The following is a 13,456-nucleotide window of genomic DNA, read 5'->3' on the forward strand; positions in this document are numbered from 1 at the left end:
TGCATTTCAGTTTAGGGTCCGAAGGAGCTGAGCTTCAACAAAGGTGGGACCTGGCTCAATTCACTGGCTTGGGAGTATTGTGGAGAAGGTGAATAGGACACTAAATACTGAGCTGAGGAGGCTAGAATTCATAGTGGCTAAGACAGAGAAAGAATAAGGGTAAGGCTAATTTCAGAAGAATACAAATATTCTAAGAGCACTTATATAGATTTTAAAACATTCAATACCGTGTGTGAATTAGGTATGCAAATATATTATGCGCATCACATACCTGCATACATATGTCTTTGCATAAAGACATTCATGGGAATGATAAACCACATACTTAAGATAGTGGTTACATCTTGGAAGGTGAAATATCATGCTGCATAACAAATTAACAAATTACTACAAACCTCAGCAGCTTACAATATACATTGTCAGGAATCCAGACACAGCTTAGCTGAGTCTTCTACTTCGGCAATCCTCAAGTGTTAGCTGGAGATGCAGTCTCATTTGAAGATGATCAGAGTGAATCTTTTTCCCATATTTGCTTGTGGGGTTGTTGTCAGGACAACTCCATTCCTCATATGCTGCTGGCTAGAGGCCTCTCTTGACTCCTTGCCATCCAAGCCTTCCCATAGAGCCTTTAACAACATGAAAGAATACCAGCAAGATCAATGTTATGTTGACTTAAATGAACTTAATGCTTCCCCCTCATACATTTTTTGGCATCTTTGTTAGTATTTTAAGGTATACTATATTTTTGTATTCATTGGGACCATATCATAATGGTAACACTAAAGGTATTAATTTTTTGTCAGCAGAATTAAATAAATGAGCTGGGCACTGGTGACTCATGCCTGTAATCATAGCTGCTCAGGAGGCTGAGATCTGAGGATAGTGGTTCAAAGTCAGCCCGGGCAGGAAGGTCTCTGAGACTCTTATTTCCAATTAGCCACCAAAAACTGGAAGTGGCACTGTGGCTCAAAGTGGTGAGCACTAGCCTTGAGCTGAGGAGAGTGCCCAGGCCCAGAGTTCAAGCTCCACAACTGACAAAGCAAGCAAGTAAGCAAGCAAGCAAGCAGGAAAAAAAGTAGCCACTCATATATTATGATGAGATACCCTAAATTCTCTCCCAAATAATATGTTACCTCCACTGGGGCCTATGGTTTTGTTTTTGTCAGTTATGGGCTTGAACTCAAGGCCTGAACGCTATACCTGAGCTCTTTGGCTCAAGGCTAGTACTCTGCCACTTTAAGCGACAATGCCACTTCCAGTTTTCTGGTGGTTAATTGGAGATAAGAGGCTCATGGACTTTCCTGCTTGGGTTGGCTTTGAACTACTATCCTCTGATCTTAGTCTCCTGAGTAATTAGGATAACAGGCGTGAGCCACAGGCTCCGGGCATGGGGCCTATTGAACCCTTTCTTTGGGAAAAGGTATTATTTCTAGTAGCTCTCTGGTAAAGTAACAATAATCTTCAAATCAGACAATACCAACTTCAGTGTAATCAATAGTCCTTTAGAGTATCCTACTTTTATACCTTATGAGGAACAATATCATTGAGAATTTAAATCTGTGAAATCTGTGGTTATCCACACTCCAAAATATGTAAAGATTATAAATTTCAAGTGACATTTTTTATTTATTTTAAATACATTATTTATTGTAAAACTACTGTACAGAGGGGTTACAGTTACATGAGTAAGGTAATGAGTACAATTCCTATTGGGCATTGTTACCTCCTCCTTCAAGTGGTATTTATGAGGCTCTTAGAGAAATGTCTACTTTTCCTTCAGAAAACAGCACTAAGGCCCTGACAGAACAAATCCCTACCTTTGAACATTTGAAGCTTGTGAGAGCAGGGAAGAGAGGTAGTGACTGGAAGGTGGGAACATGGCCTGGAGAGGAGAGAACCAACTGAGGCTCTCAGCAGCCCTGAGGCAGCAGCATCAGTGAAAATGCCTGGGTCAAGGGGACCCAAGGGGAAGGAGGGAGGGAAGCAAGATACTCAAACAGTAGAGGCTCGGATACCTTGGGATCTTATGAAAGAACAATGTAACTTAAATGACCATTAAAGTCTATGTTTAGATTTTTAATATTGACAAAGGAAGAACAACAGGATTTATAGTAGTTGTGATAGGGAAACCTTTCCATTTTTAGAACCTTGAAAAGGTTCTAGGTGAGTTTGGAAACCCTAGAGATTATATATAGAGATAGATTATATATAGAGATTATATATACTTATATATAATTACATATTAAGTATTATTAATATATAATAAGTTATCAACCTAGCAATATTATTGACTTAATATAATTAATTAATAATATACATTGCACAATTATGTTATATATTTATACATTTATATATATATTCAAGATGCAGATTTTCCTGACAAAATGTGTATGCGTTTATGATTGTTCTGCTCAGAATCCATGCAGCAGATAAAAACAATCACTCTAGGACAAACTGTTAATAACCTTGGGAGGGGAATAATATGACAGCTGTGTGCTCATTCTGTACAATTCAGTGGTCTTCTCCATTCCCTAAATAGTAATTATGAACTTGAAACTGAAAATTCACTTCAACAAAATAAACTTCCAATAAATGTCATATATAGCATATCAACCTGGTTACAAGTACTACATTCTCCATCTCTTTATTCTTCTTATTTCTTTTTTGGCAGTCCTGGGAATTGAATTCAGGGCCTTGTGCTTGCTAGGCTGGTGCTCTGACACTTTAGCCACAATCTCTAGTGCTTTGGGCTCCTTTTCTTTCTTCCTTTTTATTTTTTCCTTTGCTAGTCCTGAATGTGATCTCAAGGCCTGGGTGCTGTCTATGAGGTTTTTCAGCTCAAAGTTAGTTCTCTACCACTTGGGCCACAGCTCCATTTCTGGCTTTTCTTTTCTTTTCCTTTTTTGTGATTAATTGGAGATAAGAGTCTACAGGACCTTCCTGCTTGAGCTGGTTTTTAATTTTGTTCCTCAGATCTCAGCCTCCTGAGTAGCTAGGATTACAGGCATGAGCCACCAGCATCCATCTCTCTCCTTTTCTTAAGAAAATGTGTCTGTGTTTCCATTCAAGTTTTCTTTTTTAAAAATGGCCACAGTATCCTAACCATCTTCTCTAGATTGCAATATATAACCTACTTCCTGCTTGTCCCTTGGGCCAAAAAGCTTAGATCATGCCATTTGGAAGGTTAATGGAGCCATGTTTTCACTCTTCACAATTTTAATTCCACAAGATAATCACTTGACTTATTTGCACTTCCTAGGGGAGACACTGAAAATGTAAATAATATGTAGGGGTATATATGTGTGTTTGTGTATGTGTGTGTGTGTATAACTTTATTGTCTCATACTAGGTTTATTACCTTAAGCCCATATTCTTCCTTTTTTTTTGGGGGGGGGTCTAGTCGTGGGGCCTGAACTCTGGGCCTGGGCGCTGTCCCTCAGCTCTTCAGCTCAAGGCTAGCGTTCTACCTCTTCAGCCACAGCACCTCTTCTGGCATTTTTCTTTTTGCTTATGTGGTGCTGAGGAATAGAACCCAGGGCCTCAGGCATGCAAAGCAAGCGCTCTACCACTGAGCCACCTTCCCAGCCCTAAGCCCATATTCTTAATCAAGTGAATCCTTTGCAGAATCCACAAAGTGGGGTGGATTAACAAGGCTCTGAAAGGGGTTTTTCAAGTTCTTTTTCCAAGTTCACAGAAATAGGATTTACCAAATGTTCAAAAATAATTATGATGAATCATAATCGTGAAGAAACAGTTTTCTGTCGTTATTACGAAGTTATTTTTAAAGTGTTTCTTCATGAATCATACAAAATAACCAATTGCAAAATAAATTGTCATCTTAGAATTACTTCTGAGACAAGGAAACTCAACTTTAAAAAAAGAAAACCAATATTAATTAAAGAATAGTTCTGCCAAATAAAAGAAATGATGTAGTAATAAGCAAAGCAATAAACTTCCCAAATGTAGGTAATGTCATTATTAAAGAATACTTCTCAAATTTTGATTCAATTTTAATCCCTAGTATAGCTTTAAATTATTTTGGAAAAATTACAAGCCCTTTTAGATGATTCAGTTCTTTTAGGATCACAGCAGAGTTCCATCTTAGTTCTTGAAGCTTGAAGAAGTTTTAATACAGAGATACATATTAATGATCAAGTTTATGAATTATAATCCAAAATTCTGTCTATGCAAAGTGAACCAACATTGCATGCTTTTCCTTTGTTAAAAAATATTGAGAGCCTGGTTCTGATGGCTCACGCCTGTAATCTTAGCTACACAGGAGGCTGAGATCTGAGGATCATGGTTCAAAGTTAGCTCAGGCAGGAAAGTCCGTGAGACGTTTACCTCCAATTAACCACCAGAAAACCTGAAGTGGTGCCGTGGCTCAAGCGGTAGAGTGCTCGCCTTGAGCTGAAGAGCTGAGGGACAGCGCCCAGGCCCAGAGTTCAAGTCCCATGATGGACAACATATATATATATATATATATATATATATATATATATATATATATATATATACATAATATTTTAATAACAAAATGGTTATCTTTACAGGTCTTTTGGTTTTTAGGACTCCTCTAAACATCAGGCATGTAGTTGCATAGGCATTCTTGTTCTCAGGACATAATGGTAATTGAGTGGGAAGCTTATATAATGGTACTGAGATGCTCCAGGCCTTGCACTAGCTCAGCTTGCTTGCTCACCTGGTATGCTACCACTGAAGCCATATCTCCAGCCCTGTTTTTGGTTGGTTATTTTGGAGATGGATTCTTATTGGCTTCTTTCCCCAGACTGGCTTTAAACTGTAATCCTCTGGCTGTCAGCCTCCTAAGTAGCCAGCATTACAGGCATGAACTACTGGAGGGTGGCTCCCCACTTTTTACCTGGTAACATTCTGATACTTGGAGAGATGAAGTAATTTGCTGGTATACTAAGGCCTATCTGCTTGCTGTTTGGATAGAATTTTCTTTTGTAGTTCTGGGGTTGCATACAGGGCCTCACACTTGCTCAATAAGCAGTCTACCATGTGAGCCATGCCCACAAACCTGTTTTGCTTTAGTTCTTTTCTTTTTTTTTTTTTCCAGTCGTGGGGCCTGAACTCTGGGCCTGGGTACTGCCCCTCAGCTCTTCAGCTCAAGGCTAGCGCTCTACCACTTGAGCCACAGCGCCACTTTCGGCTTTTTTCTTTTTGCTTATGTGGTGCTGAGGAATCGAACCCAGGGCCTTGAGCATGCAAGGCAAGCGCTCTACCACTGAGCCACCTTTGTAGCCCTTTAGTTATTTTCTTTAAGTGGATCTACAATCAGAGCATTATCCTCCAACCTGTAGCTCTACACATAGATGAGACCATAGGTATAAACCACCATACCCACGTTTTGGTCAGAGACCTTGAATCACACTCCCTCTGGATAGCTTGGATTACAGGAGTGAGCCACTACACTGGGCCTTGCTTTGGTAATTAAACTACCTGAATAAATGTATCAACCAGGGCCTAATCAAGAGCAAGCAAGCACATTAGCTATTTCATTTAAGAAAATTTAATATAAATAATTATTAATCAAGCATACAGTTAACTAAATAACTGAAACAACATAAAGGCAAATTTTTACCCAATAGAGGTAAAACTGTGCTGTCTAATAGAATAGTCATTAGTATATATGCCTTGTGAATACTTGAAACATGGCTGGTACAAATGATGAACTACATTTTTAATTTTACTTAATTGTAATTCCTTTAAATTAAAAAAAAACAGCCTAGATATGCCCAATTCTGGCCAATCTAGACAAGCAGGGACTGGATTTATTCTCCTTGACACAACTGAATACTGGACAAAATGTATAAAGTAGTTTTTTTGAGGCACTGAAAAGCGAACAGGAGCAAAGATCCCTGAGAGAAGGAAACAAGTGAAGTAAAAAATAATCAAGGACTGTCCCCCAGCTTTATTTATTTAAGAGAATTTCCTGGGCTGGGAATGTGGCTTAGTGGTAGAGTGATTGCCTAGCATGCATGAAGCCTTGGGTTCTATTCCTCATTACCACACAATCAGAAAAAGCCAGAAGTGGCACTGTGGCTCAAGTGGTAGAGTGCTAGCCTTGAGCAAAAGAAGCTCAGGGACAGTGCCCAGGCCCTGATTTCAAGCCCCGGGACTGGCAAAAAAGGAAAAAAAAAAAAGAAAAATGCACTCTTTACCTGACTTATATAACTATAACCCCTCTGTACATCACCTTTACAGAGACAAAATAATTTTAAAAAGAGAGAGGGGCTGGGAAGGTGGCTCAGTGGTAGAGTGCTTGCCTTGCATGCATGAGGCCCTGGGTTTGATTCCTCAGCACCACATAAGTAGAAAAAGCCACAAGTGGTGCTCTGGCTCAAATGGTAGAGCACTAGCCTTGAGCTGAAGAGCTGAGGGACAGTGCCCAGGCCCTGAGTTCCAGCCCTAGGACTGGCAAAAAAAAAGAGAGCGAGAGAGCGAGAGCAAGAGAGAGAGAGAGAGAGAGCGAGAGCGAGAGAGAGAGAGAGTTTCCTGGTTGTGGTCAAGGGAAACAGAGGCAGAGTCTGGAACTCCCTTAGTTAAGAAGATAGAGCTACAAGCTGGGCTCCAGTGGCTCACGCCTGTAATCCTAGCTACTCAGGAGGCTGAGGTCTGAAGATCATGGTTCAAAGCCAGCCCAGGCAGGAAAGTCTGTGAAACTCTTTTTTTTTTTTTTTTTGTCGGTCGTGGGGCTTGAACTGTGGGCCTGGGCGCTGTCCCTCAGCTCTTCAGCTCAAGGCGAGCGCTCTACCACTTGAGCTACAGCGCCACTTCCGGTTATCTGGTGGTTTATTGGAGACAGGAGTCTCACGGTCTTTTCTGCCCGGGCTGGCTTTGAACCACGATCCTCAGATCTCAGCCTCCTGAGTAGCTAGGATTACAGGCGTGAGCCACCAGCGCCCGGCAAGTCTGTGAAACTCTTATCTCCAATAAACCACCAGAAAACCGGAAGTGGCACTGTAGCTCAAGTGGTAGAGCACTAGCCTTGAGTTGAAGAGCTGAGGCACAGAGCTCAGGCCCAGAGTTCAAGCCCCACAACCGACCAAAAAAAAAAAAAAAAAAAAGATAGAGCTACGAGTTCAGGATGCTTAAAGCAGCTAGATTTTTCAGCACAAAAATACCATGAAGGAGGGCACTTCCCAGGCAGATAATTTCAGAAAGTTGCAGAAGGCTCACCCTTGAGTACATGGCAAAATAAGGATAGGTGCAAATATGTGAGGAAACTACCAGGGACAAGGAAAGGAATAGCACTCAACCTGTATACAAATCTAGAAGAGCACTACTTATCCCCAAAGGCAGACTGGAAATCTCATCACTCATGGTGAATTGCATAGAATACTCAGAAGGGTCTTGTCTCATTAGAAGAGGATAATTAGCTTGGCGGTGGAGGGGAAGGGGGAGACAATGCTTTGCTGCTATCTAAAAGAAAACCTGACAAAAAAGAAAACTATGGGGGGGGGGGAAGGGAGATGGAAAGGGATTAAGGTGAAACAAGGAGAAGGCAACAATGCTTGATAAGAAATGTACTCATTACCTTGCTCATGTAATTGTAACTCCTCTGTAAGGTATTTTCACAATAAAAAAAGAGAAAACTATGTGTAAGAAATTTTAAAAAGAGTTAAACTGAACTATGTCACTCTATCATTTCTAAATGGTCAAAAAGTGATATAGAGGCATGTAAGATATTACAAAGAGGAAAACTGAGTTTCTAAACATGAAAATCGTAATATCTGAGATAAAAACGCTGGATAAAGCTGAGCACCAGTGGCTCATACCTATAATCCTAGCTACTCAGGAGGCTGAAATCTGTAGATTGTGATTCAAAACCAGCCTAGGCAGGAACGCCTATGAGACCATCTCAATTAACTATCAGAAAACCGGAAGTGGTGCTGTGGTTCAATGTCATAGAAGGCTATCCTTGAGCCAAAAGAGCTCAGGGACAACGCCCAAGCCCTGGGTTCAAGCCTCAGGAACAACAACAACAAAAATACTAAGGAGAAGAAGGGAATAAATGTCAATACATTTACAGATTTAGAGGGAAAGACTTAGGCTAATTGCTTACATATACAGACCACCTGACTAACTGGACATGAAATGGACATACAATCAAATTGTAAAAGAAGAAGTACACATCCTTTATTTTCAGATAACTGCTTGTATGCAAAAAACAGTTGCAACTCAAAAAAAGGTTCTTGAGCTAAATAAGGTTTAGCAAAGTTTCAGATTACAATCTTAATATACAAAAAATATTTTTGCTTCTCTACTAAAAGGGTGATTGAAATTGAAAATATAAAATATTATTTATGACCCCTTGGTCCACAGGACCTTGAAGCTTAATGATCCTACAGGAGCCTCTGGAATTCCCCCCCCCCCACACACACACACACATACACATCCTTGCGTATGTGTATGGGCCTTGCGTATGCTACCTGGAGAGGGCAGTGACTTGGAAATGCCAGGGAGTCTGAGGAAAACATGGCCATCCACTTCTCTACATTGAGCCTATATAATGACCACCCCTACTGCAGCCCCAGCACAGCTTTCCCACCAGCCCTGCCCTCAGTCAGAAGCCCTTGCTTTAAGCTGCTTCTCTGGTGCTACCCTGGAAGGCTAATTACAGAGGCTCTCTGGCTGCTGAGGTTGGGGAACACTGTCATTCCTCACTACCCTGCAAAAGCAGCTGTGGACATAATGGAGCTGTGAGTACTGGAGCCTGTGCTCCTGGCCACTATAAAAAAGACAAGTAAGCTACCAGGGCTTATCCTCCTCCAGAACATGTGTCAGGGCCTCTCCAATAGAGGACTCTGAACTCCATGGAGCCCTGGGTGGCAGGGGCAACAGCAAGGAAGGCAGATATTAACACTGCCCCCCATACCCCTCGAAATGAAGACAGATTGCTAAGTAGTTAAATAAATAACTTAGCATTTACAACATGTAAATATGGTGGGGAGTGAATTTGTGCAAAGTTTACTGAGTGTATGAAAATATCACAGTGGAACCTCCTCAGCATTACAAATGTATGTTAATTCAAAAACAAAGCAATAAAATGTTAATACTTATGGGTAAATCAGACAAAAGATGCCTGAAATGCTTTTTGTTGGAAACAATAATCTACAACGGAAACTAAAGCAAATCTACATAAAGAGATTTGTGCCTTATTCATATTGTCAGAGGATTCAGTATTGTTCAGATGATGTTTTTTCCTAATTGAGTCAGATTCAGTAAAATCTCTTTCAGACCTCCAAAAGATTTTCTCTATGAAAACCCACACACTGATTCTAAAATTCAAATAGGAATGTAAATGACCCAAAAGAGCCCAAAGAACTTTAATAAAAGAACACATTTAGAAAGTTGAAACCACTTAAAAAAAAGAAAGCTGAAACCACTTAATATTAATAGTTATTATAAAGCTGTTGGTTTTAATGCTTACTATGAAGCTACATTATATTCGATAGTGCATATTAGTGTCAAATAAATATAGTTATGGAACAGGATAGTGTCTAAAAATATACACACAAAAATAGACAACTGCTATTTTTTAATCAATGGTAAAAAGGCAATTCACTGGAAAAAGAATAACCTTTCCAATAAATGTTGCTGCAACAACTAGATATACATATATCATATACAAAGTTAACTCAAAATAGATCATAGTCCTAAATATAAAAACTAAGATTTAAAAAAGTCCTTAGAGAACATTTAGGAGGAAAAAATTTATGATCTTCAGTTCGGCAATGATTGCTTAGATGACATAAAAAGCAAAATCCATTCAAAATAAATTGAACTTTATAAAAATCAAAAACAAACTTTTGCTCTTTGAAACACAAGACAGGAGAGGAGGCTCTAGTGATAAGGTACCTGCATAGCACATACAAGGAGGCCCTGAGTTCAAATTCTATACTACAAAAAAAATCTGTTAAGAGTGGAGAAGTAGTTCATTGTTACGGCACTTCCTTAACATGGTCAAGAAAACCCTAGGTTTGATCCCCAGTATCTTCCCCCCCCCCCTCTCCCTGTATGTTTTGGGGCTAGAGTCATAGCTCAAGTGGTGGAACACCTGCCTAGCAAGCACAGGACTCTAAGTTCAAACCCTAGTATGGCAAAAACAAAGAAATAAAAAGACAAAACAATAAAAGACAATTTATAGACTCAAATAATTGTCTGCAAAGCATACAGCTGATAAAAGATTTGTATTGAAAAATATACTCTCAATTTTTAATAAGAAAATAAACTCAATGAATAAATCAATATATAATTGACCAAAGATTTGAACAGATACTTCTTCAAAAAAGACATACATTGTCATTGTCATTAGGTAATTGTGAATTAATACCATCATAAAATATGCTAACATACACATGAAGATGACTTAAATTAAAAAGAATATCTATAAAAATGCTGCTGAAAGCCAGGAACCAGTGGCTCACACCTGTAATCCTAGCTACTCAGAAGGCTGAGATCTGACGATTGTGGTTCAAAGGCAGCCTGGGCAGGAAAGTCTGTAAGACTCTTATTTCCAATTAACTACCAGAAAACCAGAAGTGGCACTGTGGCTCAAGTGGTAGAGTGCTCGCCTTGAGCTGAAGAGCTGAGGGGACAGTGCCCAGGCCCAGAGTTCAAGCTCCACGACTGACAAAAAAAAAACAAAAACAAAAAACAATAATGCTGCTGAGGATGCCAATGAACTGAAGTCTCTCACAGAGCTGGCAGGAGTGCAAATGGTTTAAACAGTTTGATGGTTATATTAAAAAAGTTAATCATATACCTATGAAATGATTCATCTACTCTCCTCTAAGTTATGTACACCAAGGAAAACATATATTCTCAAGTGAGTAGAATAGCACTTGCCCAACACACATGAGGCCCTGAGTATGACCCCACCACTAAAAAAAGAGAAAAAAATATAGCATATATCTATCTACAGAAAGTCTTGTATACATGTGTCATTACAAGTGTTATCGACAGAAAGTCTTGTATACATGTGTCATTACAAGTGTTATTTGCAATAGCTAAAACTGAAAGCAAATCAAGTGTTTACTAACAGATGAATAGATAAACAAAATTGAGGTACAGGTTAGGTATCCATAATTTAAAATCTGAAATGCTTGAAAATTTGAAACATTTTATCTGGGCTCTGGAGGTTCATATCTATAATCCTAGTTACTCAGGAGTCTGAGATCTGAAAGTGTCAGTTCAAAGCTGGCCAAGGCAGTAAAGTTCATGAGACTCTTATTTTCAATTAACCACCAGAAAGCTGGAAGTGGAGCTGTGGCTAAAGTGGTAGAGCACTAGCCTTGTATGAAAAAATAAAACAAGCAAGAGCATGAGTTCAAGCCCTAGTACAAACACTAAACACACACACACACACACACACACACCCTTTCCAGTGACATAAATTAGCACAGTGATTACCTGCAGGGAAAAGAGGAAAAGGAGAGATTACCACCATATACATTAAGAAACTCTTGGCTATGCTCATTATCTTTTTTTTGTGTGTGTGTCCAGTCGTGGGGCCTGAACTCTGGGCCTGGGTGCTGTCCCTCAGCTCTTCAGCTCAAGGCTAGCGCTCTACCACCTGAGCCACAGTGCCACTTCCGGCTTTTTTTCTTTTTGCTTATGTGGTGCTGAGGCATCGAACCCAGGACCTCATGCATGCAAGGCAAGCACTCTACCACTGAGCCACCTTCCCAGCCCATATGCTCATTATCTTGATTAAAATAATGATTTCACAGGTGTATACACAGGCCAAAACTTGCCAAATTGTATACCTTAAAATATCTGTTCACTACATGTCAATTATACTCAAAGCTGTGAAAAAAATTGACCCACAGAAATATACCAACTGATTTCTTACAAAGATACAAAAATAATTTGGAAGAATGTGAGAAGAGACTAGGGTCTGACAGATTGGGCAATAAAACCACAATAAGCCCCTTTAAGATTCAAAGGCCAAAAAAAAAGAAGAAAAGATTCAAAGGCCAGGCTGGGTGCTGGTGGCTCACACCTATAATCCTAGCTACTCAGGATGTTGAGATCTGAGGATCCCAGTTCAAAGCCAGCCTGGGCAGGAAAGTCTGTGAGACTCTTATCTTCAATTAACTATAGAAAATTGGAAGTGGTGCTATGGCTGAAGTGGTAGAGTGTTAGCTTTGAGCTGAAGAGCTCAGGAACAGCTCCCAGGCCCAGAGTTCAAGCCTCATGACTGGAAAAAAAAAAGACTCAAAGGTCAGGTGCTGGTAACTTACTCCTAAAATCCTAGCTACTGAGGAAGCTGAGATATGAGGATCATGGTTCAAAGCCAGCCTGCGCAGGAAAGTCTACGAGACTCTTATCTCCAATTAATCACCAAAAAGCTAGGAGTAGAGCTGTGGTACAAGTGGTAGAGTGCTAGCCTTGAGCAAAAGAAGCTCAGAGATAGTGCCTAGGCCCTGACTTCAAAAGGATTCAAAAGTGCCAGTGCCCTGTGAGCCTTCTCTCACACAGCAAAAAAGATGACATCAAACACATACTAAGAGAATCCCTAATAGGTCTGCCAAGACTCAGAGATAAAGTGCAGGTCAAATTAGCCTATGTAGCCTGTGTCACCAGGTCACCAAAACAGAGCTCTTCCTCTATAGATAAGTCTCTAACCATGGAACAGGAACAGGTTTTCTTGGGCAGTTCTTCCTCAGCGTTCCTGTAACTCAATGCGAGAGAAAAAGAACGTCATGTGGGACTTCTGGTGGACAGTCTATGCCTAACTTCTCTGGACTCTGAATAAAGCATGTCTTTTATTCTGTTGTTTTTGTTCTGTAATCCTTTGCTGCAATAAACATAGCGGTGAGTAAAATCTACTATTCCTTCTAGAGTATCCACGAGCCTGAAGCAGTTCTGGCATCCCAGAAGCATGGAGTTTTACTCAACAAATTGTGGTGGCAAAATTCAACATCCCTGCACAAAATGATGATAAACCTATGATGATGATAAAATGATAATAAATCCTTATATAACAACTGGAAACAAGTGGTCTCATTGATTTGAAACGTAAAATTACATAACTTTTAGAAGAGAACATAGGAGAAAACCATCATGGTTTTATATTTGGTGAAAGGGACTTAGAAATAACAGCAGACATATAATGCACAGAAGGGAAAATGAATAATATAAAAGAATAAAATCTATAGACAGGGTGAACATGTTTGTAATCATACTTCTCACAAAGGATTTGTATTCAGAATATAAAAAGAATTATTAAGATTCAGCTAAGAAACCAGGCAATGTTTTGGTGATACTGGGGTTTTGAACTCAGGGCTTTATACTTGCTTGGCAAGTACTCTATCAGTTGACCCATGCCTCCAGCCCTTTTTGCTTTAGTTTGTCTTTTAGATAGTTGTCCTGCTTTAGCTGGAGTCAGCCTCAGAATTCAGGCTTCCTATCTCCACCTCCT

General features: G+C 39.8%; 1 protein-coding gene and 1 long non-coding RNA gene across 2 annotated transcripts in view; one reads left to right on the forward strand and one right to left on the reverse strand.

Annotated features, from left to right (window-relative positions):
* LOC122128237 overlaps positions 1-13,456 on the reverse strand; it is a 62,213-nt gene that overhangs the window by 1,952 nt on the left and 46,805 nt on the right. The window contains exon 3 of the long non-coding RNA XR_006151388.1: positions 396-626. This is a non-coding gene — a long non-coding RNA (uncharacterized LOC122128237). The remainder of the gene's footprint in view (positions 1-395; positions 627-13,456) is intronic.
* LOC122128236 (host cell factor C1 regulator 1-like) lies at positions 8,506-8,733 on the forward strand. The gene has a single exon (XM_042702517.1). The coding sequence runs from the start codon at positions 8,506-8,508 to the stop codon at positions 8,731-8,733; it is 228 nt and encodes a 75-aa protein (XP_042558451.1).

This window comes from Dipodomys spectabilis, unplaced genomic scaffold (genome assembly GCF_019054845.1).
Source record: "Dipodomys spectabilis isolate Male_0828 unplaced genomic scaffold, ASM1905484v1 ptg000325l, whole genome shotgun sequence".
In the NCBI taxonomy this organism is placed as follows: Eukaryota; Metazoa; Chordata; class Mammalia; order Rodentia; family Heteromyidae; genus Dipodomys; species Dipodomys spectabilis.